At 39.4% G+C, this 23685-nt stretch overlaps 1 protein-coding gene across 1 annotated transcript; it reads right to left on the minus strand.

The window, feature by feature from the left end:
• Positions 1-1435: 1435 nt before the first annotated feature.
• On the minus strand, positions 1436-23239 carry TNFSF4 (TNF superfamily member 4). The gene is made up of 3 exons (XM_058700345.1): positions 22733-23239; positions 6555-6603; positions 1436-4521 (listed from the first exon to the last, which is right to left on the minus strand). The coding sequence occupies exons 1-3, from the start codon at positions 23219-23221 to the stop codon at positions 4172-4174; spliced, it is 888 nt and encodes a 295-aa protein (XP_058556328.1). The 5' UTR covers positions 23222-23239; the 3' UTR covers positions 1436-4171.
• Positions 23240-23685: the final 446 nt, after the last annotated feature.

The raw sequence follows: 23685 nt of genomic DNA on the forward strand, positions 1-23685 counted from the left end.
TGAGTGGCTATGACAGCCACCATGGCTAGTTACTAGGAACTCTAGAGAGAGGTTCCAAGCCACCCACATACTCTGTGAGTGAGGCTACTGCCAGTGAAAGAAAATTATAGATGGATAGATAGATAGATAGATAGACAGACAGAAGTAGGCAATTTCAAAGCACTGCCAAAAATTTAATTTTAGAAACAGGTTATATTTAAGGCAAAAACAAATAAATGTGCAGAGAGATTGAAATCCCCAGGGATTATTTTTTAGTGCTCATAACATCTCAGGTTGATATTTTTTTAAATACTACTTTTTAGAAAATTGTAATATTTTAAAAATGACCCAGTATAATCTTTATTAAACATTTACTTTGAATTTAATAAGAAAACTTCTATATGTCTTTTTCTGAAAGTATTAAAAATGTGGCTATCATGAAATTTCTTTTTCTCATTTTTTTCTAGTTAAAGTAATTTGAAGCTTTTGTTCAACTGACAGAAAGTAATATTCTCCTATGAATTGGGTCAAAATGAAAAAGTGACATTGACAAGAACTTAGACTTTTTCCAAAACCGTGATAAATTCTTCTCAAAAACCTGTGTTTCCTTTTGTAAGACACGATCCAAAATCCTCAGCTTTGTCTTTACACCTCCAATATTTTATCCTCAAACTACCCATTAATCCTATCTCCCACAATGACCAAACACAAATTCCTGTCTTGAAAAAATAGAATATGCTCAAACAAAGAAATGAGTGAATGAGTGCCATAACCATAGTGGTAGCTCCTTGTCCCCAGAAAACACCATGAGAAGTCCTACCCCTTTGCCTTTGTACATACTGTTCTTCCCCAGCTATGTTCTCCTTCCTTCTTCTCCAGTCTGAATCCTACAAGGCTCTTCCATTATGCTTCAGTGATCTCTCATACTAAACCCCCATAATTCTTTTATTCCTTTGGCACTTAAAGTGACTTTTGTAAATTAATAGTTATTAGGTATTGAGACCAACCATGTTTCAGACAATATGTTGGGTACTCTCAGGGTCACAAAACTCCAGAAGGTATGTATTAATATCCCCATTTTACAGATAAGGAGAGTAATAAGGTTTAGGATGTAATTACTACTAAAGAGAAGGGACATAATACTCAAAGAGATCATCCCAGGTTTAGAAATGAGGCAAGAATTCCTGAGAGAAAGAAGAACAGTACATAGTAGAATTGTATTTGAATCAGTCTCATGAACAAGAAGAGGAGCCCTAAGGACTTCTAGTGAATATCTTTTCAAAAGCAAAGATGGAATTTGGATAGTTGTATCCCCGGACATAGTTCCGATGGCTGAAATTGGAAGCAGTTAGGAAACTGGAACACGTGCCCCATCCTTCCCTCATCAAGGAATTAGCTGATCATAACAAAGAAAGGAAGAGAAGGATAAACAAAAACTGCAGCACTTTAGCCAGTAGTGAATTCTGAAATCTTTTATTTGTTTCCATGTAAATATCAATATTATTATTAGCTATATTATTAATATCAATATTAATACTTCCTGAGAGCCAGAAAAGCACTAACTACAAAATTATGTCTTAAAATAGGGGACCTGCCCAGTATGCTTAAGAACGAATTATGATTTTGGATCAAGATTGGAATCCCTTAAGCCATCCCCTAAACAGAAAGTTACTAAGTAATGATTGCAGCTGCTTTTTGGAAGAATCCTCAAGAAGGCTGAGTGAAGATGTTAGTTTGTCTAAGAAAAAAAAATCCAAGGCTATACATCTTGACTCATAGCAACCAGTATGTAGACATTTAGTATGTACATTCACAGTTAGCACTATAAGATTCTAAAATGATCATTTAACAGGAGAGGAAAACAGGATCCAAAAATGGGAAGTTACTTGCTTAAGGTCACATAGCTAGTTACTGACTGAATCAAATTAGGTTTTCAATCTCCTGACTTTTCATTCAGCTCTCTTTCCACAAAACTTTGTTGTCTCCGAAGAAGGGTTAATTATCTTTCTGAAGGAATGACTTAAAGAGGACAAACATATTTTGATGGGTAGAAGTGGGAGAGGGGGTGAAGCTGGCACATGGCAAAATAAAATCCCTGCATGGCCAAAGGAGGCCAGCATGGGAAGAGCAAGCCACGTGTACCCAAAGGGAGTGGGCATCTGTGAGGAAGGACCATGACACCAAAGACAGATAACCCACAGCACAATTATGCTTAGGCCTGGAATGTGCATGTCCAGGAGAAATATAGTTAGACATTTCAAACTTTAAAAAGTAAATATATATATTCTTAAATATTATCTAAGTCATAAACATTTACTTATTAGATATCACCCATTGAGTAACTTCAACTTTGCAGACCATAGTCAATAACAAAGAAATACACATACACGCACACACACACACACACACACACACACACACCCTACACACACCGACACACAGAGATTTAAATTCTCTGAGTAGTTAAGACAAATGTCATAGAGTATCTTGCTCAGAACAATTCATGTAAAGCATTTAGCCCAATGCCTGGTCCACAGCAGACCCTCCACTGTTTACCTATGATTATGTTCATGGTCATGATCATGATCATGAGTATGTGAGTGCCTTGGCAGCCACTCAGAGCTTGGTTACTCTTATGCACAATTTCTCTTATTTAGCTTCTTTTTATGATGCATCTTTGTTTAGCTTCTCTCCATAACAGATTAAAATAGAGGGTGCAGGAACATAGGTGGACATAGATAAAACACATGGAAAACTGTGTTAAATAGATAGGAAAAAGTCAAAATGTAATTGAGGCCATTTAGTGTAGGGGCACACTGTCTTCCACCTTTCTGGGGATCCTGAAGATATCACTGTACAATCACTGTCATGACACAGAACCATCCAGAAAGATTCTATGTTATGTTATACACTCTATTTAAAATGGGAGAAAAACATTTGCTGCCATTTAAAAATTTTATCAAAAATTTGAGTTCTTACAAATCATCTGGAAGTTTGTCCACAGTGCCATAAGCCTGATGCATCAAGAGGGATGTTTAAATTAAAAATAAGTGGATCTTTTCCCCTATTGGTATTGGCTGATTATTGATCATTCTAGTCTCAATTATCAATGTGAGATCATATATGATATGATGGTGTTTGTAGACAGATGTCAGTATTTTTCATATAATAGCTTCTCAGTGTCTCGTCAGTATTTTTCATATAATATCTTCTCAGTGTCTCAACATAAATTTGTGTTTAAGAAAAGAATTGCTTCATTTTTTAAACTAGCAATGTGGTATACATGTACAAGAAATGGAGCTGATTGTATATTCAGCATAAGCAGGAGAATGCACATGGGTTGCTTTGCCTCCTGCTTATGTCTTTTCCTTCCCAGACTACTTAAATTCTTACTGACTTTTACCCTGAGATGTCCAGTTTCACTGCTCTCCTATGCGATAAAGATAACCCTCACAATAAATTATCTTGCTCTCCCGAGTTTGGAAAAATCTCTTACAGTTTTCCTGAAATTTCTGATTACATTTTTCATAGCATCTTTGAAGGGAAATCTCTATTAATTACATTGGAGGCTGGAAAAGCAAAGTGGCAAAGAAAAAAAAAAAAGCCCAGAGCACAGAGTATTCTTTAGCTGGCTGTCTTCAAGTCCTGGCAGCTGTTCTCAAGATGATTTTCCTTTTGAACTCCACCAAATGAGAGAAGTATTTAGGTACTATGCAAATAGCAACTAATTTCATCTTGGAGAGATACCACCTTTGACAGATTCATGTCCCCTTCCTTTGTCCTCTTCATTTTGATAAAGCCAGATGTCAAATTTCCAGCAAAGGGTAGTCAAGTGTCTTTTTCAATAAAGAAAGTTTATTATGACAATTTCCTGATCAATAGAAATAATGTGCCTTAAGGAAGGGGCACCTATTTTCTCATTTTTGTAGAGGTAACTAGTAAGCTTGAGGCAACCATCAGGGATGAGGGATAGGTGATTTAGAAGATGTGAAGATAAATAAAGTTAATTCGTATGTAAAATAAGTTTTAAATATCCCTGAGTTAGGGGATCTGCTTCGGGTCACATCCCATGTGGCCATATATGGGGGCTAAGCTAGGACGACTTCTCCACTCCCACAGAAGAATCAGAGTCCTGTCCAACCCCAGTTCAGTGTTCTTGCTGGTGCCAGGCTTAGGTGCAGCCCTCAGGTCCTCAGTAGGCACAGAATCCACCAGGAGTTTGAAGAATGACAATCAATTCCCCACCATTCACCTGGATGTCTTTGTAGGAGGTATTGTGAGTGGTCACGTTAAAGTAGACTTTGTCCTTAAAAGCCAGATGGGCCACTCCAATGGAGTCGACAGATTTGACATTGCTCAGGGAGAAGAGAGGTTTCCGACCCTTCCGGTAATAAAGGCTGAGGCTGAGCTCCTCAGAGAAGTAGCCCTTCAGGGAGATGAGATAAAACCCATCACAGTTGATGATGATTGAGTTGTCTTGCACCTTCATGGTTTCATCCTTGTTTGGCGATGTGATGATGCAACCTGTCCCATTCCCACACTCTAAGGAGGGGAGGGCAAGAAGAAAAAAAAAAAAAAAAAAGAGAATGATTTCTTAGCACAGCATTGGGCAACAATCTTCCAGTACATCTAAAAACATATGAAGAGAACATGATCGGGAAAGATTTTTGAAAAGAATAAAAGAAGGAGAGCATTGTGTTTCCACATGAGGGTTGGAGTCTGCTTTACCTGGGGAATGGAAGAAGAGGCAAAGCTAATACTAGTGGCCAAGAGGATTTCAGAACGGAGCTGGATGCAAAAACTAACAGGTTAGAGCAATTGGCAGTGGTCGCAACAGACCAGTGGCAGGAAATGGCACTTCGAAGTTTCTCTGATTTTTCAAAACCAGGAGGTATTGCCACTTCAGTGCTTCCTTCCTTTTTCAATGAATAGACAAGGGCAAAGGGTAGCAGGAGTGCCCCTGCCCAGGGCCTGCACACCCCGTTCACACAAAGCAATTGCTCTTAATGCTGCCCTATCCTCTCTCCACCTGACTGTGAAGTGCAAGTTTGCCACATGCCCTGGGCACTGGACTTATCAACAGCATTTACTGTAATCTAGTTTTATTTGCTTTTTTGTTTCTCTAAATGGCTAGCTAGGGGCGCCTGGGTGGCTCAGTCGGTTAAGCGGCCGGCTTCGGCTCAGGTCATGATCTCTCGGTCCGTGAGTTCGAGCCCCGCGTCGGGCTCTGTGCTGACAGCTCAGAGTCTGGAGCCTGTCATTAAGCCTGTCATTGTCACTACCATGATCATCCCATGATGATTTTTATCAGTTACCAATCCCAGCTTTCAGCAGAATACAGGTTGAGGATTATTTAGGCTCATGCAAATGAGGCTAAGAGCTTCTTTGCTAGCAGTCACTTAAGTTCGATAATGCTGCCATGCCCAGAATGTCTGTGGGCTCAGTTCTGCTCGATACAATGTAGGTGGAAGAGTTCAAGAACACAGACCTGCTTCTCCATTTTACCTTTTTATTGCTAGTTTTTCCTGGAAAGTGCTTTGGGGAAAGTTACTACCACAGGAGAGAGAAGATAAAGGATGGGGGAGGACACAGATTGATAGCTTTGGTAGCTTTGTGTAGGGCCATTCCAAGTGTAAGGCAAAAAGACTAAATTTCTTTTATTTCTACCTCAGCCACAATATCATTGTGAATGGCCAAGCAACCACATCTCAGATTACCCACTCTGGTCCATGTCCCTTAGTCATAGGAAAGAATAGTCCCCACTCTTGGGCACAATTCAGTTAATTCTTGATTTGCATCAGGCCCAGGTGGCATAGTTTAAATTGAAAATGAAGACCACTTTTGGAGGGCAAGATATACTTCCCTTCAGGCAAATGAAGGGAATGAATGAAACAAATGAATATCCATATAGAAACTACTGGTGATTGTCCTAATACTAATCATGGATCCAAATAATGCTCTCCTAATAGTGGATCACCTTGCCTTCATATTTGGGACCTCCCAACTCTCATTAAGACAGAATATTGTCCTATAATCAACTTAGTGGGAAATGATGTGTCAGAAAGTCATCCTTTAGTTTTCTTACCTACGAAAAATGAGAATAATTCCTATTCAGAGGTTTCCTGAGAGACATATAAAGTGATTAATAGTGACAAGCATATATTTGGTAACTAATTACTCCCTTTTATTCTTTATACATTTTCTTTGTCCTTAATGAAAACAGCATGCAGGCTCTAACAATTGCAGGATTTCATACTTCCCAAAGAATAGGAAGAGATCCTGTTTGGGGGAAGAAATTAAGAGACTAGAAAGAAGATTCATTTAAAAGCATGAATCAGGGGCACCTGGGTGGCTCAGTCGGTTAAGCATCCAACTCTTGATTTCAGCTCAGGTCATGATCTCAAAGTTTGTAAGATTGAGCCCCACATAGGGCTCCATGCTGGCAGTGTGGAACCTGTTTGAGATTCTCTGTCTCCTTCTCTCTGTGTCCCTCCCCTGCTCACTCTCTCTCTCAGAATGAATGGATAAACATTTTTTTTTTAAAGAAAAACATGAATCAATTGAACAATACTTACTGGTAAATTGTACTTTGATACTTTGAATTGGAGGATACTGAGGTGGCACCTGATGGAGGAAAAAGGATATATTTTTAGGAAAAAAGGTGAACAAATGAAATTGACAAGTCATATCCTATGAAGCAGAAATGCAGGAGCTATAGAAGGAATGACTTGATGAGAGACCATTTTTTCTATGAAGATTAGACCCAGACTTGTACCTGCTCCCTTGCTTTTCTATAACATTTCCTAAGATGAGGCAGGAGTATTCTGTCATGCAAGCATCTAAGATCTGTCCTCACCTCTGCCAAACCCATCTCTAGTATATTGTTTTGTCTCTCTGAGCCCCCCTTTCCCATTTTGGATAACAGAGAATTTAATAGTCATCTTGAGAAATCCATTCAGTCATAGAGATCCCCTCATGCAGAAGGCTGTGACCAGTCATTCCACCATGGCCACAAACTCCCAGGATGCACTGGGAGTGAATTCTGGAAGCTTCCTGGCTACTTCTTCTTTCACTGCAACACAGGAGTAAGACTATTCTGTCTTCAGATCATACGGGCCATAGAAACTGGTCTAATCCTTCAGAATTCAGTAGATTTGAGTGCATAAATTTCTAACATTGGCTCTTTCTCTTTTGTTTAATGGCTTGAAAAACCTAACTTGAACCAAGCGAGTACTCAACAGCAAGAAAGGTAAAATAATGAAGAAAGGAAGCCTGAATAAATGAAATGTCTATAGTAATATGATGGTTAAAAGAACAAAGCAGTTCAATATGGAGCAATCTCCAAAATATATGAAGTGAAAAAAAGGGGGCAGAATCATGTATAAAAAATATTACCATTAATGTTAAAAAATATTAATAATGCTTGTATGGGCATTAAATATATCTGAAGGAATTCTCAGAAAACGGATCATAAATATTGCCTCTGGAAAATGGAATTGGAAGCCTGAGGTCAGGAATGGGGGGACACTTACTTTTCATGGTCTACTTTTTTTATATTTTTAAAATTTTGTACCATATGCTTGTATTACCTACTAAAAAAGGAAATTAAAAAGAAAAACAAAAAGCACCACCTATTGCTCCTGCCTGGAACAACATCTCTTCTCACAGATTATTTTTGGCAAGACATTTTGCTCAAAGGCATGGTGAGGGATTTGTTTTCATACCCTGGGGTGTGGAATCCCTGCTTCCCACTCTCCTGGCACACCAGTGGCTGCAGTCAAGCGGATTCCACTGGGGACTGCCCACATACGAGGAATCCCCTACTTCCCTTCTAAGCCTTCTCATCACAAGCCTTACCAAGCTGAAACCAACAGGCAGCGTAGGAAGAAGGGAGAGCCTTTCTTAGAGCTGCCAGTGGTAAGCACATGGAGAGAGCTATTGATTTAGGATGATTTGAGAGTCTGTCCCCTCCATGAACTGTTTGTGACAGCTAAATTAGTATCCTTCATGCTTAAGGCAATGTTCTGGAAGAGGGCATCTCAAAGGGCATATTACATTATCACCATAATCCCCTGGGTAAATAAGTGCTCCCAATGCTCTCTAGCTGGTTGGTCCCAGCATGAATGGCCACATTTCAGCATGCAGCAACCTTGGTTTTAATGTCAGTGGGGCAGGTACAGTGTCATCCCAGGCAAGTTTCATAACTTTCCTAGAAGTCAGTTTTTTCATCTTTAAAAATTACCAGAAGATCACAGGCATTTCTTCCAGCATTAACTGTCCATGATTTGGATTTTAAAAGTTGCAGTGCTAAGTCAATTTTAATAAAAGAGAAAAACATGAAGGCTCTTCGTCCAAGTTTACATCAAGCTCTGAGATCTAAAAGCCCTCATGACTTAATTATTTGACTGATTCTCCAAACGCTCCCTGCAAATCAAAGGAAGTTCTGAATGTTTTGAAGTACCCTTACGAAGTAGGGGTGGTTATAACCAAGAGGACATTCTCTGAGACCAAGGAAAGCCAACGTGACTTCCTCTCTAGGGTAGATCTAACAGAACTCCAGGCTCAGGTTTCCTGTTTCTTCTCCTGAAGATTGACCAGTATTAGACATTTACATATTCTCAGAAGTTTTCTTACTGGCATCAATACCATTAAGTCTAGGAAATGTTGTAAAATAAAATAAGATTCTCCTTCTTTCCTCTTCTTCTGTGCACTTCCACTTTTCCCTTCGTCCTCCATATTTGATTCTTCACACTCACTACCCCACTGCCCTGAACCACCCTCCCAACAGACCCTCCATAGCCTGGCTCCAACCTCCTTGTCAAGCTTTATTGCCACACATATCCTTTCCATGTCATACGCTCTAGCCAACCATTTTCTCCAATCTTTTTGCCCTTGACTAGAGCCTGGTAGGATGAGACAGAGAGCACAGACTTGGGAGTCAGATTCAGTTCAAATTGTGACTTATCTAGCTCTGTGTGTTTGGAGATATTATATACTATTTCTGAGCATTAGTCTTCATCTATGTGAAACTATGGCATAATAATTGCTATTGGAATGTTCCAGATGACTGTGAAGTTTAAGTAAGATAACATGTGAAAGCACCCAGCAATCAGGCTGGCAAGCATTTGAAATATATTTGCCTCCTTTGTTCTCTCTGCCAAAAATGTCCCTCCATCTGTGTCCATCCATCAAAATATCACCACCTTCAAGGCCTAAATCAGGAAATGATTTTTGGCTTCTGCCCTCGCACAGTGAGTGTTTAAAGTCACTCTGTTCACATGAATGTTTATAGCAGCTTTGTTCATTATTGTCAAAACTTGGAAGCAGCTAAGATGTTCTTCAGTAAGTTAATGTATAAATACACTGTGATATATCCAGACATTGGACTCTTAGTGCTGAAAAGAAATGAGCTATGAAGCCGTGAAAAGACATGGAGGAACCTTAAATGCATATTACTAAGTGAAAGAAGCCAATCTGAGAAGGCCACATACTGTATGATTCTGAATACAGAACATTCTGAAAAAGACAAAACCATAGAGACAGTTAAAGATCAGTGGTTGCCAGGTGTTAGGGAGCAGGGGGAGATGAGTAGGTAAGTACAGAAGTTTCAGAGTAGTAAGAGTATTCTGTATGACACTGTAATGGTGGGCACATGCCATTATTCATTTGTTAAAACCTATAAAATGTACAACACCAAGAGTGGATCCTAAGGTAAAAAACAAAATAAAACAAAAACTCTCTATTGACTTCCACTCTACCACCATACGTCTCATCTGCTCTACAAGACTATTTAGCTGTACGACCTTGGGAAATTGGTACTAACTTGCTGAATTTCAGTTTTTTCACCTATAAAATGGAAATAATAAAATCTATATCTTAGAGTGAAAGAAGATTAAATAATATAATGTTTGTGAATTTTCACCACATGGCCTGGAATATTGTAGCAGTCGACAAATGTCAGCTGTTATTTTCGGATGCACATGGAAGACAAGATCCATGTCATGTTCTTAATTTATTCAGCACAACACTACTCAAGCCTTATATATGAGTATGAAATGAAGGAATTATTAAAATAGTGAATAAAGACTATCAAAGTCCCTGAAATATTAGCTCGTTGGCTCTCGTAGCCCAAAGAAACAGTACAAAAGCATCTGGGCCTAATGAGAAAGAATTACCAGAAAACAATCAGAAGATATTTATTTTACCCACATACAAACAAACATGGTCTTTTTTACCATGATGAAAAGCAAAATCCTCAGATCCTTTCCAGATACTAAAAGAAAAGGGAAAATATCAAAGGTCTCAGAGAGCTTCCATGTAAGAACAAGCTATAGAACAAAGCTTCTTCAATCTGGAAAGTCTGAAGAACCCACATCATTCTCAAAGGTGAAATCCAAACTCATGTAGGTCAAGCACATCAGAAAAAGTATAGTCCTGATGTTGGAATGAAGTGGTCTCAGAAGCATAAGTATAAAGGAAATCATTTCCTTGATGCGAACAAGAAATGTTTGTTCTACTGAATTATTTGGTAGTTGATTGAATAATATGATTGTCATATTATTTGGTGGTTTGAAACAGCATCAACAATTACTGAGTATCTGCTGTGTGGCAGGCATTCATTCAACTCTGGGAACACAAAGGAATAGAATACACAATTCTTATTTTTGACAAACATATGCCAGCTGAGGAAATAAAACCATCCCTCTACATAAAACCTTTGGGAATCATCAATAGACAGTGTATGTGAAAAAGTTCCAGAGAACAAAAAAATCACTGCAGGCTTTGGCAGCTCAAGGAGAAAAAAATAGGACAGAGGCCTTGAAAGAGAGAAAGGGACCAGATAAGCAAAAGACATTCTATGGAAGAAAGGTCTAGAAATGAGACCATTCTTGGTATTCAAGAAAAAAAAAATAAAAATTCACTAAGAACTTACAACATGCCATGCATTAGGTTGTTCTTTCTCAGAATCATTACCTCGTTTGCTGCTCAAAATAATCCTATTAACTATGAATAATAACAACCCATGTTTTGCAGATAGGAAAATGAGAATCAATGCTCTTAAGAACTTGCTCACAAATAAACAGGTATTAACTTGAATTTGGTTGAACTCCAGTCCCTGATAATAACTTTTCACTTTATCCTATATTATCTTAAGAGTAAAAAACAAACAAACAAACAAACAAAAAACACAAAACCTATGAAAACATTTGTCAGAGGGTCAAAGATTAATTTGAATTATTTTCATCATAATACTAATGAGGAATAAATATTAGGTTTTACACAGTTGTCAAAATATTCATATATATCTCAAAATATCCAGAAGTTCTCCAGAAACAAAGCTCTTCAGACAACTCTACAAGGTCGTCTGTATTGTACAGGTTGGCAAAACTTCTAGTGAGGCTCTGATTAGGTTCAGTTGTCCTGGCATGGAGCAGCAGGCCCGTGAACAAGTACAAAGTAGGCGGCAAGCAGGTGCTGCAAACAAGAGCCAGAATTAGGTCCATTCCTGGCCTCTCTTAGCATCTTGAGCATTGAACTGTCCAAGAACATGGTTGGAACATGTCTGATGACTAGAGTTTACCTAGCAGTCTGTACCGAGTTCCCAAAAATGTGATGCTTCATTCAAGGGCTCATCTTGGGAGAGTGTGAGTTTCTAATTCTGACTCACTGGGATGTGGCAGGAGGCTGCCACCTTTATACTCATTTGGCTTTTGTCCTGGAGAGGGGCATCTGTGGCAGGAGGGAATGATAGTCATCAAATATGAAAGCAGGAAGTGGGCTCCACACTTACTATGTGGGCCTTGCCCTTCCTCACTTGATGTCAGGCTACAGTGTCAGGATCCTACGTGGGAGTGCGCTGGGATGTAAATCAGTGTTGGATGGTGGGGAAAGCGATCTGTAAGGGGGACTCCCCAGTTGACCATGCCATCTCGCACTGAATGTGAGCCTCATCCACCTTGGGCTGCATGTCAGTAGAGAAGACCTGAGAGATCATGAAAGCACAACCTCACAAGCTGTTGGTGTATGTCTCAAGGAGCCTCTGAAAAGAAAGATGGAATTTTCCATACTTAACTCATTACAGTAGGCTGGGGAGGTAGACTCTCATCCTGCTGCATGTGTGTGTGCACTTGGTGGAAACAGCCTCCTTGCAAAGGGAAGGGCCCGCCTCTGATCAGGGAAGTTCATGAGCCCACTCAGAAAGGAATGAGAAGAATGGGCAAAAACTGGTACTTTGGCCAGGGAGGCTTCTGTATTCATAAAACCATATCCCCAAAGGTACATTTCTTAGAGATGAAGAGATGTGGCCTTGAAAACCTCTTCTAATAAAGAGTCTTTTGTGGGGGATTTAATGAACACAAAGAAGAGCCGTTTTAATTGTCGTCCAAACACTTTCTCTTGCTCCTCCCCACCTTTCACCGTGACTGCTGGCACCTTTTTGCTGTAATTTTTCTCCTACTATTTATTCTCTTCCCAACTATACAACCCATGTGAAATCCTAATGTAGCCTGCTTTCTCTAACCACTTCCACTCTTCCTGCCAAACTTACTTAGTAATGGAGATCTCTCAAAGAGCCATTTACTGAACCTCTCCTAGCTCAGAGAACAAGAACTGTGGTTCCATTGTCCTCAGTGCTTAGCAATTAACAGATTCCTAAGAGGAATCCAGGTATTCAGGTAAACAACCAAATGAAGCATAAGCATCCAGGTGACATGAACATACCTTCAAAATTATATGACTGACCTAAGACAACCAATTATATCCCCAAGGGAAGGGTATTCTTGTATCTGGGTTTCCCTTTCCAGATTAACTGGGGAAGTCCTTAAAGTACATTGGCAGAGGAGTCTACCAAAACATTTCTAAGAACACCCTTCTTCACCCCAATGATTAAGTCTCCACCATAATATCCTTGTAGAAGCTTGGTCTCTAAGCAACTGGAAGGTTCTGTTAACAATGTACCCACTGTATGATTATGAGTCTTACAATGCATCAAACATAATGGCATTCAGTAAATAATGTTTGCTGAGCTAAGGTGGAACTTAGCCCCTTAGACTATGCCCAGACCTTAGCTAGTGGCTACATAATCACATAATCACATAGAGGTGACACTGGCTATAGCCAACATTATACACTGCTCAAGGTTTTTTTAAATTGCCTCATTCTTCCTTGAGTACAAAGGGAATAGCAAAATTATCACAAGCAATATATTTCTATTTGAAGTCACTCATTCCCCATTTCACTTGCTATACAAAAAGGAGGGATTGTTGCCTTGGGAGGGCAACTTAGTAGAACCGGACAAGGCATTCGTCTGGGAATAGGAACACCTGGGTCTGGTTTGAAGCCATCTATAAGTCCCTTCTCTTTCTCAGTTTCTAATTTCCTCATCTTGATGTCCAACCTCAGTTAAACTGATGGAAGAAGCAGTAAGAAGTGCTTATTCACACTGTGGAATAAACAATGCCCATGAACTCTTCCATGTCAGAGATTCAGCAAATCACAAAATTCAAGAGAAACCCTGGGAGATTGGGTGATAAGAAGACCTTTGAACAGATCTTTTCAACACAATAAATCCCTCTTCCTTAATAAAAGCAGTAGGTCTCCTTCTCAAGTGACTCCTTCTGATGGTTAGTGAACAAAGATATCTCTAGTGTTCTTTGTGCAGTGAAGCTCTTAGCCTCATTTGCATGAGCCTAAATAATCCTCAACCTGTATTCTGCTGAAAGCTGGGATTGGTAACTGATAAAAATCATCATGGGATGATCATGGTGGTGACAATGACATCTTAAACTAAAGCCTTTCCTAATAGGTATAAAGATAGGTAGGTAGGTAGAGATATAGATATAGATATAGATATAGATATAGATATAGATATAGATACAGATATAGATAGTGGAATATTATACAGCCATAAAAAGGGTAAGATCTTGCCATTTACAACAATATGGATGGACCTAGAGGGTACAATGCTAAGTGAAATAAATCACACAGAGAAAGGCAAATATTGTATGTTTTCACTCATATATGGAATCTAAAAAACAAAATGAATAAATAAATAAAAGCAGAATCAGATCTATAAATACAGAGAACAAATTGATGGATGTAGGGGGTTCAGAAAAATGGGTTAAGGGGAATAGGAGACAGGGGCTTCCAGTTATGGAATGAATATGTCATGGGAGTAAAAAGTACAGGAATATATGGAGATAGGTGGTGAACACAGCAAATGTATAGAGAGGTTGAATCACTCTGTTGTACACCTGAAACTAATGTAACATTTTATGTCAACAAAACTTGAAAAGTTTTTTTAAAAAAAACTAAAGCCTTTCTTTTAAGGAATGGAAGAGAAGTAAAGCATCTAATGCAAAAGAGGAGTGTGCTCACTTTATACTCCCAGTCAAGAAACCAGGTACTGACATAGGTAGATAGCTTTCTGTGAAGCTTCTTACTGAAGTTTCTCACTGTACCCTATGTGGTTATCCAGTACGTCTCACACACTGTTATTGCTTCTTTAACCATATTGTTTCCCCACTGTGTTGGAAACTCTGGGAGGGCAAAGAAGACCATATCTCACTCACCACTGTTTCCTCAGTGTCTGACAGGAAAATAATAACCATAGATATTGTTAAACAAGTAAATGAATAAGAGGTTTGTAGGGGTTTGAATAGTGTCACCCCCCCCCTACCTTTCATGTCCATCTGGAAGCTCAGTTTGTGACTTCCTTTGGAAATAGGGCCTTTGCAGATGTAATTAGTTAAGTTAGCATGGGACCAACTAGATTAGGGTGGGCCCTAAATCCAATATGACTGGTGTCCTTAAAGCGAAAGGAGAGGACACAGTGGTACACACATGGAGATGGTGAGGTGAAGACAGTGACAGAGCTTGGGGTAATGCAACTACAAGCCAAGGAAGATCAAGGACTCCCGGGAGTCACCAGAAGCCAGAAAGAGGCAGGGAAGGACTCTTCTCCAGGGCCTTCAGAGGAAAGACTTCTCTATGGCCCTGGAAAGACTTTGACTTTGAACTTCTACCATCCAGCACTGTGAGAAAATACATGTTTGCTGTTTTAAGACACCTAGTTTATGGTAATTTATCATGGCAGCTCTAAAAAACTAACACATTATTGAATAAGTATTTACAAGTAGTGGCAAATCACACTTTCACATTAAAGTAAATCTTTGAATCAGAGTCTGACGGAATTACAAAGGCCTAGGGAGATTATGTGGTCCAATCTCCTTATAATTTAAAATAATAATAATAATAATAATAATAATAAAAGAGAGAAAATCGGGCTCAGAAAAGATGAGCTAGTACCCAAATTGAGGTCTCCTTTCTCATCTATGAATATACCAGACATGCAATATTCCATTTTATAAAAACAACCGTAAGGTATTATGCAACTGTTAAAGCTTCATTGATCGTGTTACCTACGTTGGCATAAATAGATCTAACTCTCTTTTAGAAAAGAATCTTCCTCCTCCATAGTAGGTCATAAATCTTTCCCTCAATTTCTCCTCAAAAACTACGAATGCCAGAAAAGGAAACAAATTTTAAAACAGCCAGACAAAATTTGTAAAGCCAAGAGTCATGGAGTCTTAGCCAAGTGTAATGGAAAGAGACAGGACTAGAATTTAGACCTCGTCTTAATTTCTAGCCCTGACTTTTCTATGTAAACCTAAGCAAGTCTCTCAAGCCTCACATTTTCTCATTGAAAAACTGGACACAAATATGTGTGTAACTGCCTTCAAGGTAGTAGTGAATTAGTGAGGACAAAAGTACAGAAAAGATCTGCAAAAACAAGGGGCTGTTATTGGAAATAACAGTAGGAGTGACAGCCCTCAGTTATCCCTCCAAAAAGATCTTGGCGTTCCCAGTCTTCATTGTACCGTATACAGGGCCAGGTTAGGAACTTTTGGGGAGTTTGAAGCTAAAAACACTAAGCACCCAACACATGAGTATTTCAAAATTTATTTTATATACAAAACATACATTTATAAATTTATAAAATATATAAATATATTTTATATATACACTTAACTGTACAGTATGTGTTTTACAACTTATTTTATAACCCATCAGGTTTTTATATTTGCCCTTAATGACTGTTTTTGCTGCTTGCTTTCAATTTTTTATGACACTCTCATCTTCATCCAGATCTTTGATGGTTTCTCTGGCTCTGCCATAGCTATACCTACAGGAAAGCCCAGCCCTGAAGGTACACCATTTAAACTCACTGGACTCTCACTTCCCCACATATACAGTTTGCATTTAGGGAATGAAGGAAGCATTACTATCATATATAATGCTCACTACATTAGTGTTGGGAGAATTAAAGTTGAGTCTACTGTCCATTTTTCTATCGGTCAGAGTATGTTCTTAAATAGCATTTACATGTTACCAAAGCTAGACAAATTTATACAATTAACAAGCCACCTAAGCTACATCTTAGAATGAAAGGTCTGTGGAAAGCAAATTTGATTATGCTAGCCCTATCCCCAATGTTTCTGGTATCATGAAAAAGATGGCATGCTTTTTCTAGACATAATTTTCGACTCTATTTGGCAACCAAGTCATTGGAGAATTGGATAAAATATACCAAACTGGGGGGGAGATGGAATAGGCATGTTCTAAGTGTGTCATTTTAGATCTCTGAACCACTTTCGGATGCTAACCTGATAACACTGTTATGCCTTCATAAATTTCTCCCCTTTGCTCTTCTTTTCTCCCACCCAGTCGTGGGCTCTCACTTAGAAATCTATGTTCAGAAATGCTAGCATTATTACAAGGGTTTTGGGACTTGTTTTTAACCCTAAAAATTACAGTAGCAAAGTCAGTGTTCATGAAGCTAAGGTTAACCTTAACTATGATACGCTTTCTGAGGTCACGGGGTGTGCATACATGTGTATACATGCCACAAAGTAAACATTTTAGTGGCCCTAGCCTTATGGAAGCATGTTCATGAATAATAATAATAATAATAATAATAATCTTAGCATTTACAAAGCTCTGCAACACAACATTTGCTCCTCACAACAACCAAATTCTGATTTTGGAAATGATTAAACTGATGCTCTGGGAATTTTACAGAATTTACCCAGGGTCATGAAGTTAAAAGGCTGGACTGAACCAGTCATCTAGTTTCTGGTCCAGCACACTCTCTCCTGTATACCAACAGCTCCTCCAAAAGTTTGCGATGTTTTGTAATTTCATGTAAGGAAGTGTTTTGATTCCTTCATCTGGAAAGATACGGACATCAAAAGTATGGATGGTTACAAACAAAACACACAAGCTATAGGGTGTCAGGACCATCTATTTCACCTGGGACTGGGAAATAACCTTTCTACTTTGCAGTTCAGTTGTTTATTTTCACTCACCAAACATAACATAAAAACAATATTGCAGGGGCGCCTGGGTGGCTCAGTCGGTTGAGCATCCGACTTTGGCTCAGGTCATGATCTCGCGGTTCGTGGGTTCGAGCCCCGCGTCAGGCTCAGTGCTGACAGCTCAGAGCCTGGAGCCTGCTTCGGATTCTGTGTCTCCCTCTCCCTCTGCCCCTCGCCTGCTCACATTCTGTCTCTCAATAATAAATAAACATTAAAAAAATTAAAAAAAAGAAAACAATATTGCACATGGCTTCTCTAACCTAGATGTCTCCAGAAGATTAATGTTCATTTTCTATGAATGAAGAATCCCTGAAGAGTGGAAAGCTGCAGTTTCTGTAAGAGTGAAGGGCACAGAAGTAATTGCTACTAAAAGAAATAGAATTGGAAGGGCAGGATGGTCAGCCCTGGGCAAGGCTGGGTTTACTTGGTGCTGGTAGTTAGGGGCTGACATCAGAGAAAAGGAATCAGGAGATTATACTCTTGGGTCTATACCAAGCTTTCCAGATCTCCCATGCATGTGTGGATATGTTTGTTTCTGTATCTGTATATGTATGTGACATTTTCCAACATGATCTCTCCAAATTACTCTGTCCTATTTTGAATATGTGGGTGAGAACATGTGGCTAAAATTTTCATTTAGGAAATATCATCACTGTGTAGAACATATATCTAAGTTTTTCACTGAGAAACTATCATCACTGTGTAAATAGTCAACAATATTAGGCCCCCGGGTACTCTTCATCCTCTTACACATGGATCAGCACTTAGCTTCCTGAGAAATAGGCTCTTTAAAAATAAATAAATAAATCTGAGAATGGTTAGTTTTACTGTGGTGCCCCCTAGTGCCATATGAGATTTGATTCACTTTCTGTATTTGCCAATAAGTAGGCCACACAGTAGAGAAGCGAAATTTGGAGAAGCAACAATTTTAGTAATGTTTCCTGTATTTTCTTTTAATAAATAAATGTGCCCCTTGGCAAGAGTGACAAGACCCTTTGTGATCTGCCCCCGCCTAAGTTTTCAGCCTCATCTGCCACTTTTCCCTATGAACACTTCAACCATTCTGAACAAGGAAGCCTTCTGCCCCTACCCAACACCATCTCTCTTGTCTGTTTAAAGAATTTCCCCTCTTTCTTCTAATATCAGCTGAAGCATTACCTGATCCCCGAGCTTCTACCGTCTCTGAGTTTATGGGGTTTTATCTCTAGATAGGCTATGCCTAATGCCTGCTCAAAAATCCAAAGATTCTGTATGTTTTTATCAGTACCTCCCCTAAAAACCTGAGAAATATTTAATGACAAATCAGTTCAATCCTTCAGATGTTTCTTTTCAATTCTCACAGAATTGTTTATGAAATGCAAACTCAGTTGTATCAGAAATCACTTATTTGCATGTTATTAAAAAAAAGAATTTCTAAAAACTTGTTAGGTTGCATGGGGACGCATTTAAATTGAGCTAATCTGAGACAAGATTTTTCAGGCAAAAACACCTCTTTTTCTTCCTAAATGATACAAATAAATGTCCAAGTTATAGCCTGACATTTCATCAATAAACTGTGAATTCTAATCCTGGGCATTGTTGGTACAGAAGAGGTCAGTTCACTTTCCAAGCATCTCCACTTTTGTTCTTCCCACCAGTAAAAGTGGAAGGAATGTAAAACTTTCACTGGGGGGGTTGCTGAAGAATCATCACTAAAAAAGGGCACCTGGGTGGCTCAGTCAGTTAAGTGTCGGACTCTTGATTTCAGCTCAGGTCAAGATTGAGCTCGGTGTCAGTCTCCGCTAAGTGTGGAGCCTGCTTAAGATGTTAAGATGATCTGTCTCCCTCTTTCTCTGCCCCTTCCCTGCTCACACATGCAATTTTGCATGTGCGCTCTCTCTCTCTCTCTCTCTCTCTCTTTCTTTCTCTCTCTCTCTCTTCTTCTATCTCAAAACAAAATTATCACTAAAAGCCCTCGCCTATATAGAGTGCTGTAGTGAAGGTGGTATAAATCTCATAAGAGCCCTGGCTTCAAAAGCCCTGAGACACATGGATATAATTTACACAAACTCCATGCTTCAAGGGTCAACTTTTTTCTGCCATTGTTCCCAGATGAAACTACAGATACAATTGGGAGCTTGATATTTTAAATGGTAGTCCCAATAAATATCTAAAAATGTCTATTGGCTTTAGTGACAGAAGCACTCAATTTTATAACTTGTGTCATGAATATTCTTCTAAGGCATCCACTTCTTTCCCCTTTCTAAATAAGGCATTTAGCTAACCCATATTAAGTTATCTGATATGTGTATGATATGTGAATAAGTACAAGTTACAAATATATGTGCAAATTTGATTTCCCCCAGTCCCTTCTTAAGAAGCATAAATCCATAAGCTTAGACACAAAAACCTGTTTACTTATATTTTGTATTTCTCAAATCCTCATACCCATTCTACAAATATATATATGAACTACATACTCACAGGATATCGAGCTGTAAGAGATCTTTCTGTTCATGTGATCCAACTGCCTTGTGTTAAAATGAGTAAATCAAGGCCCAAAGAGGGAAGTTACAGAAGGAGTGGGTAAGATCTATCTTTCTTTCTCGCATCTCAAAAACTCAAACTTCTGCTTTTCACGTAAGTAAATAAAACTCAACAGAGTGGTGAGAAAACAAAAGGTTATTAAATAAACTTGATTGAAGAGAAAGCCCACTGTCAAATGAAGTTTAATAGCTATATCTGTATTTTTTTTACAGACCTATACATGTAGGCAGTTATTTTATAAAGCTAAATCTAGGAAATGAAGAAAAATCATGATTATGTTCCAAATATGTTTTCCTGCAATAAAATAGATCCAGTTTAACTGGAAAAATGATCAGCATTTCAGCTCAATTTCACCCTTTAAACACATCACTGGCATATCATGTGGGTTTTTTTGTTTTTTATTTTATTTTAGTGAAAGAGTGTGTGTGAGTGGGGGAGAGGAGGAGGAGGAGAGAGAGAGAGAGAGAGAGAGAGAGAGAGAGAATCCTAAGCAGGCTTCACGCTCAGCATGGAGCCCAATACAGGGCTTGACCCCATGACCCTGGGATCACGACCTGAGCCTAAATCAAGAGTCAGACACTCAACTGACTGAGCCACCCAGACACCCCTGAAATACCATGTTTTATAAAAGTAGGGGTTTGATTTACATCACCACCAACCCCATCCTTCAACCCCATTTCAACCAAAATTCCAAACAGTCTTATCAATGAGTTTAGGAAGGCTACCAGTCTATGTCCCTTTTTCAACAGCTACTCTATACCCTTCTCTCCTCTCTCTCTCTCTTTCTTACATGCACACTCACACACACACTGCCGCCACAACCATTTGATCAAATTCCAGGGAGAATACACATGACCCATCTATGCTATCCTTCCCCCTAATAGACTAAATGAGATTAAATGTAAGGACCCATTATGCTGCCCTTGGTCCTACAACAGTACAAGAAATTATGTTAGCTAAGACAGTCTAGCTAAGAAATAAGAAAAAAAAATTAAAGGTAATGTCAAGTGAAGAATTTCAAATATCTGTGCCAGAAAAAATCTTGTATCCTGAGTATATGAGAGCACATTTCTTGAGAAAACAGCTCTAACATACCTCCTGGGTCTTTGCTTCCATTTCTGTGCCAGGACCACAGAAAGCTAATTCTCTCCTAGCGATGGGCTCACTGTGAATTCGAGCATCCTAGAAACTCGTGCTTATGTTTCCTTCCAAGCTCTGTTCACCTAGTCACTGGGTGATTTGCCAGAAAGGACCCCTCTCCTTCTCAGCATCTCCTAGGTATTGACAGTCCAGGGCGGCCCTGCCACCAGCTGGCTATAGAGCTGTTTCACCTTTTTCTCTTTCCTGCTCAGAGCCCTGGTGCAATTGTTGAGCCTTGACTGGGGCCTTCTGTCTTGTCTTTTTATCATCCCACGGTGTAAGGAAATATGTAACACTGTGGTTGTTTGAAAAGCACTCTCAGGGCTCCTAGACCTGGTGAATGCACTCAGCTGTTCTATTTTTGGTCATTCTCTTTGTTTTCTTCTCAGAAAAGCCTAATTCCGGTCTATGTCTTAGGCATCCTGCCATGGACACGTTGCTCCTCCCCCAGCCCTCCCCTCTAATCGCCTACTCTAATTTCACGCAAGGGGCTCTGCACAGAGAAGGAAATGTGTGGCAGGATGAAGAGAGGACTGGCACCTTGTGCTCGCTGGTCTGCAGACCTGACATGACACCAGCTACGCTTCTGGAATTTAGGAACATGAGCCCTCTCTGCGGTACAGTGATCACAACCGCACTCCCGCCGGCCTCTATACACGAAAAACCCCTACTTCCGGTAGACAAAGACAAGCCCAGGCATTGGCTAGGACTCTGCTTATCTTCTCCTGGTCTAATTTAAAGTACCCAGTCTCTGACATGGCCATCACAAATGAAAGCTCCTACTGTCTCACCTTTCCCAGGGAGAGGCTTTTCCAACCCAAAGCAGCCTGCCAAGGAAACAAGAATGATCAGACTGGCCCCAACAAGGAACCATGGGAAGATTATACATTTATTTCCTTTTCAGTGGAATCTCTTGTAGTCAAGAGCATCCTTAAAGACCTAATAATGTTTGTAGTTATAAACAAGTAAATGTAAAAAATAATGTAAAATGGATCAGAACAAAGAGAAGGAAAAAGGGAAAGAATATCTGCATTAAGTGGGGGAAATACTTAGAAAGATGATCACCCACTACACAATGCATTGGACAAAGTGGGAAGAAGACAAAGTGATGTCTGTAGGTTGTGACTGGCAGAGAATAGCTGAAATACAATTTCTGATTAAGTTGGTGGGGTCATCATTTGGCCATGTATGCATATGCATGTGAACATGCACATCTCCGCCCTTAAAAAACACAGGTTAGCTATTTAAAGGAACTTAATGTTGGTACCTTCAGCATTCTTCAAAAAGCAAATCACCTATGGGGTTTATGAATGCAGTGGAAAGGTGGAACTGGTCCCTTTCTTATTTCCTTTTTATATTAATCCCCTGATCAGATGCTTACTAGCAGAATGGGTAAAGCAAGTATAGCAGTGGCTCCATGCTTCAAAGCGACAGCTCATAAAGGAATGTCAGGATTCTTGCACTGCGAGGAAAAGAAGAATCCAGAAGCAGTGCCCATGTCCTACCTCCACTGAGCCCCACCACTGCCACTACTGAAAAGAAGGAAGGAAAAGAAAGACAGGAGGGTGTTTGACCACACTTTACAATCACTGAGGGGCAGGTCGGGGGGCAATCAGGAATTTTGACATCAGACTATTTCCAAATGACTGTAGCTGCTGGAGCTACCATCATCACAAGCTGGAGGAAACAAAGGGCCCAGTGGAGCATCTTACCTGGGAAGCATAGAAGTGCAGGCAGATGTAGGTGAAACACAGGAGCAGCCCCAGCCCCTGAATTACAGCCGCCACCAGCAATAGCTTGTTGCTCTGGAATCTTCGCCCTGGTGCGTTTCCCACATTCTCATCCAGGGGTTGGACCCCTTCCATCTTCACAATCGGGATGCAGGGAAGATGAAAACTGTAACAAAGGGGAGCCTGATGGAGGACTGACCTCTTCCTCACAAAGAAGGAGGGGAAGGGAAAACAAAGCTTATCAATCAGAAAATACACAGAGGTCCTGGGACCAGAGATAAGAGGCAATTGAAAGAACAGAGCACACTCTCTCAGTTTTAACACTGCAGCTTCTGCAGGCAGGCGGGGGAACTTCTTTGTGACTAATCTGAATTTCCCCTTTACTTTCTTTCTTTTTTTTCTCTGGGCTAACAGGGAGTTGTTTTTGTGGCATTCCAGTTCTGATTTGAGTGACTGCGAAATGACAGTCATAAAAGTGTGCTAATTTCTTAATTTCTCATTGCACCAGTAACCAAATTGTGGGTCACTTGACAGAGATAAAAATCATGATCCGTTGATGGAGGAGTTCCTCTATCCCTTCCCTGAGATGTCTTAAATTGTAGAAGAGATTTAAGGAAAATGTTGGACGTAATTTCTCATCTGCACTTTATTGGGTAACTAAGCATTGAACCATCGTACAAATATATATATATATATATATATATATGATATTTTTAAATAATTATATATATTATGTATACATATATTTTTTAAAAATCACACACAGACCATTCTTTAAGTGAAAGAAGTGAAAGAGAGAAAAGAAGAAAATAGGATGGTGGATCATGTAGCAATAAAGGAGGGAGATCCTCTGATTTTAGTACATTATATTATAATAAATAAACTAGTATATATCAAGCATCCACTATTGTCAGACACTGCGCTAGACAGCCTTA

Source organism: Neofelis nebulosa, chromosome 15 (genome assembly GCF_028018385.1).
Source record: "Neofelis nebulosa isolate mNeoNeb1 chromosome 15, mNeoNeb1.pri, whole genome shotgun sequence".
NCBI lineage: Eukaryota > Metazoa > Chordata > Mammalia > Carnivora > Felidae > Neofelis > Neofelis nebulosa.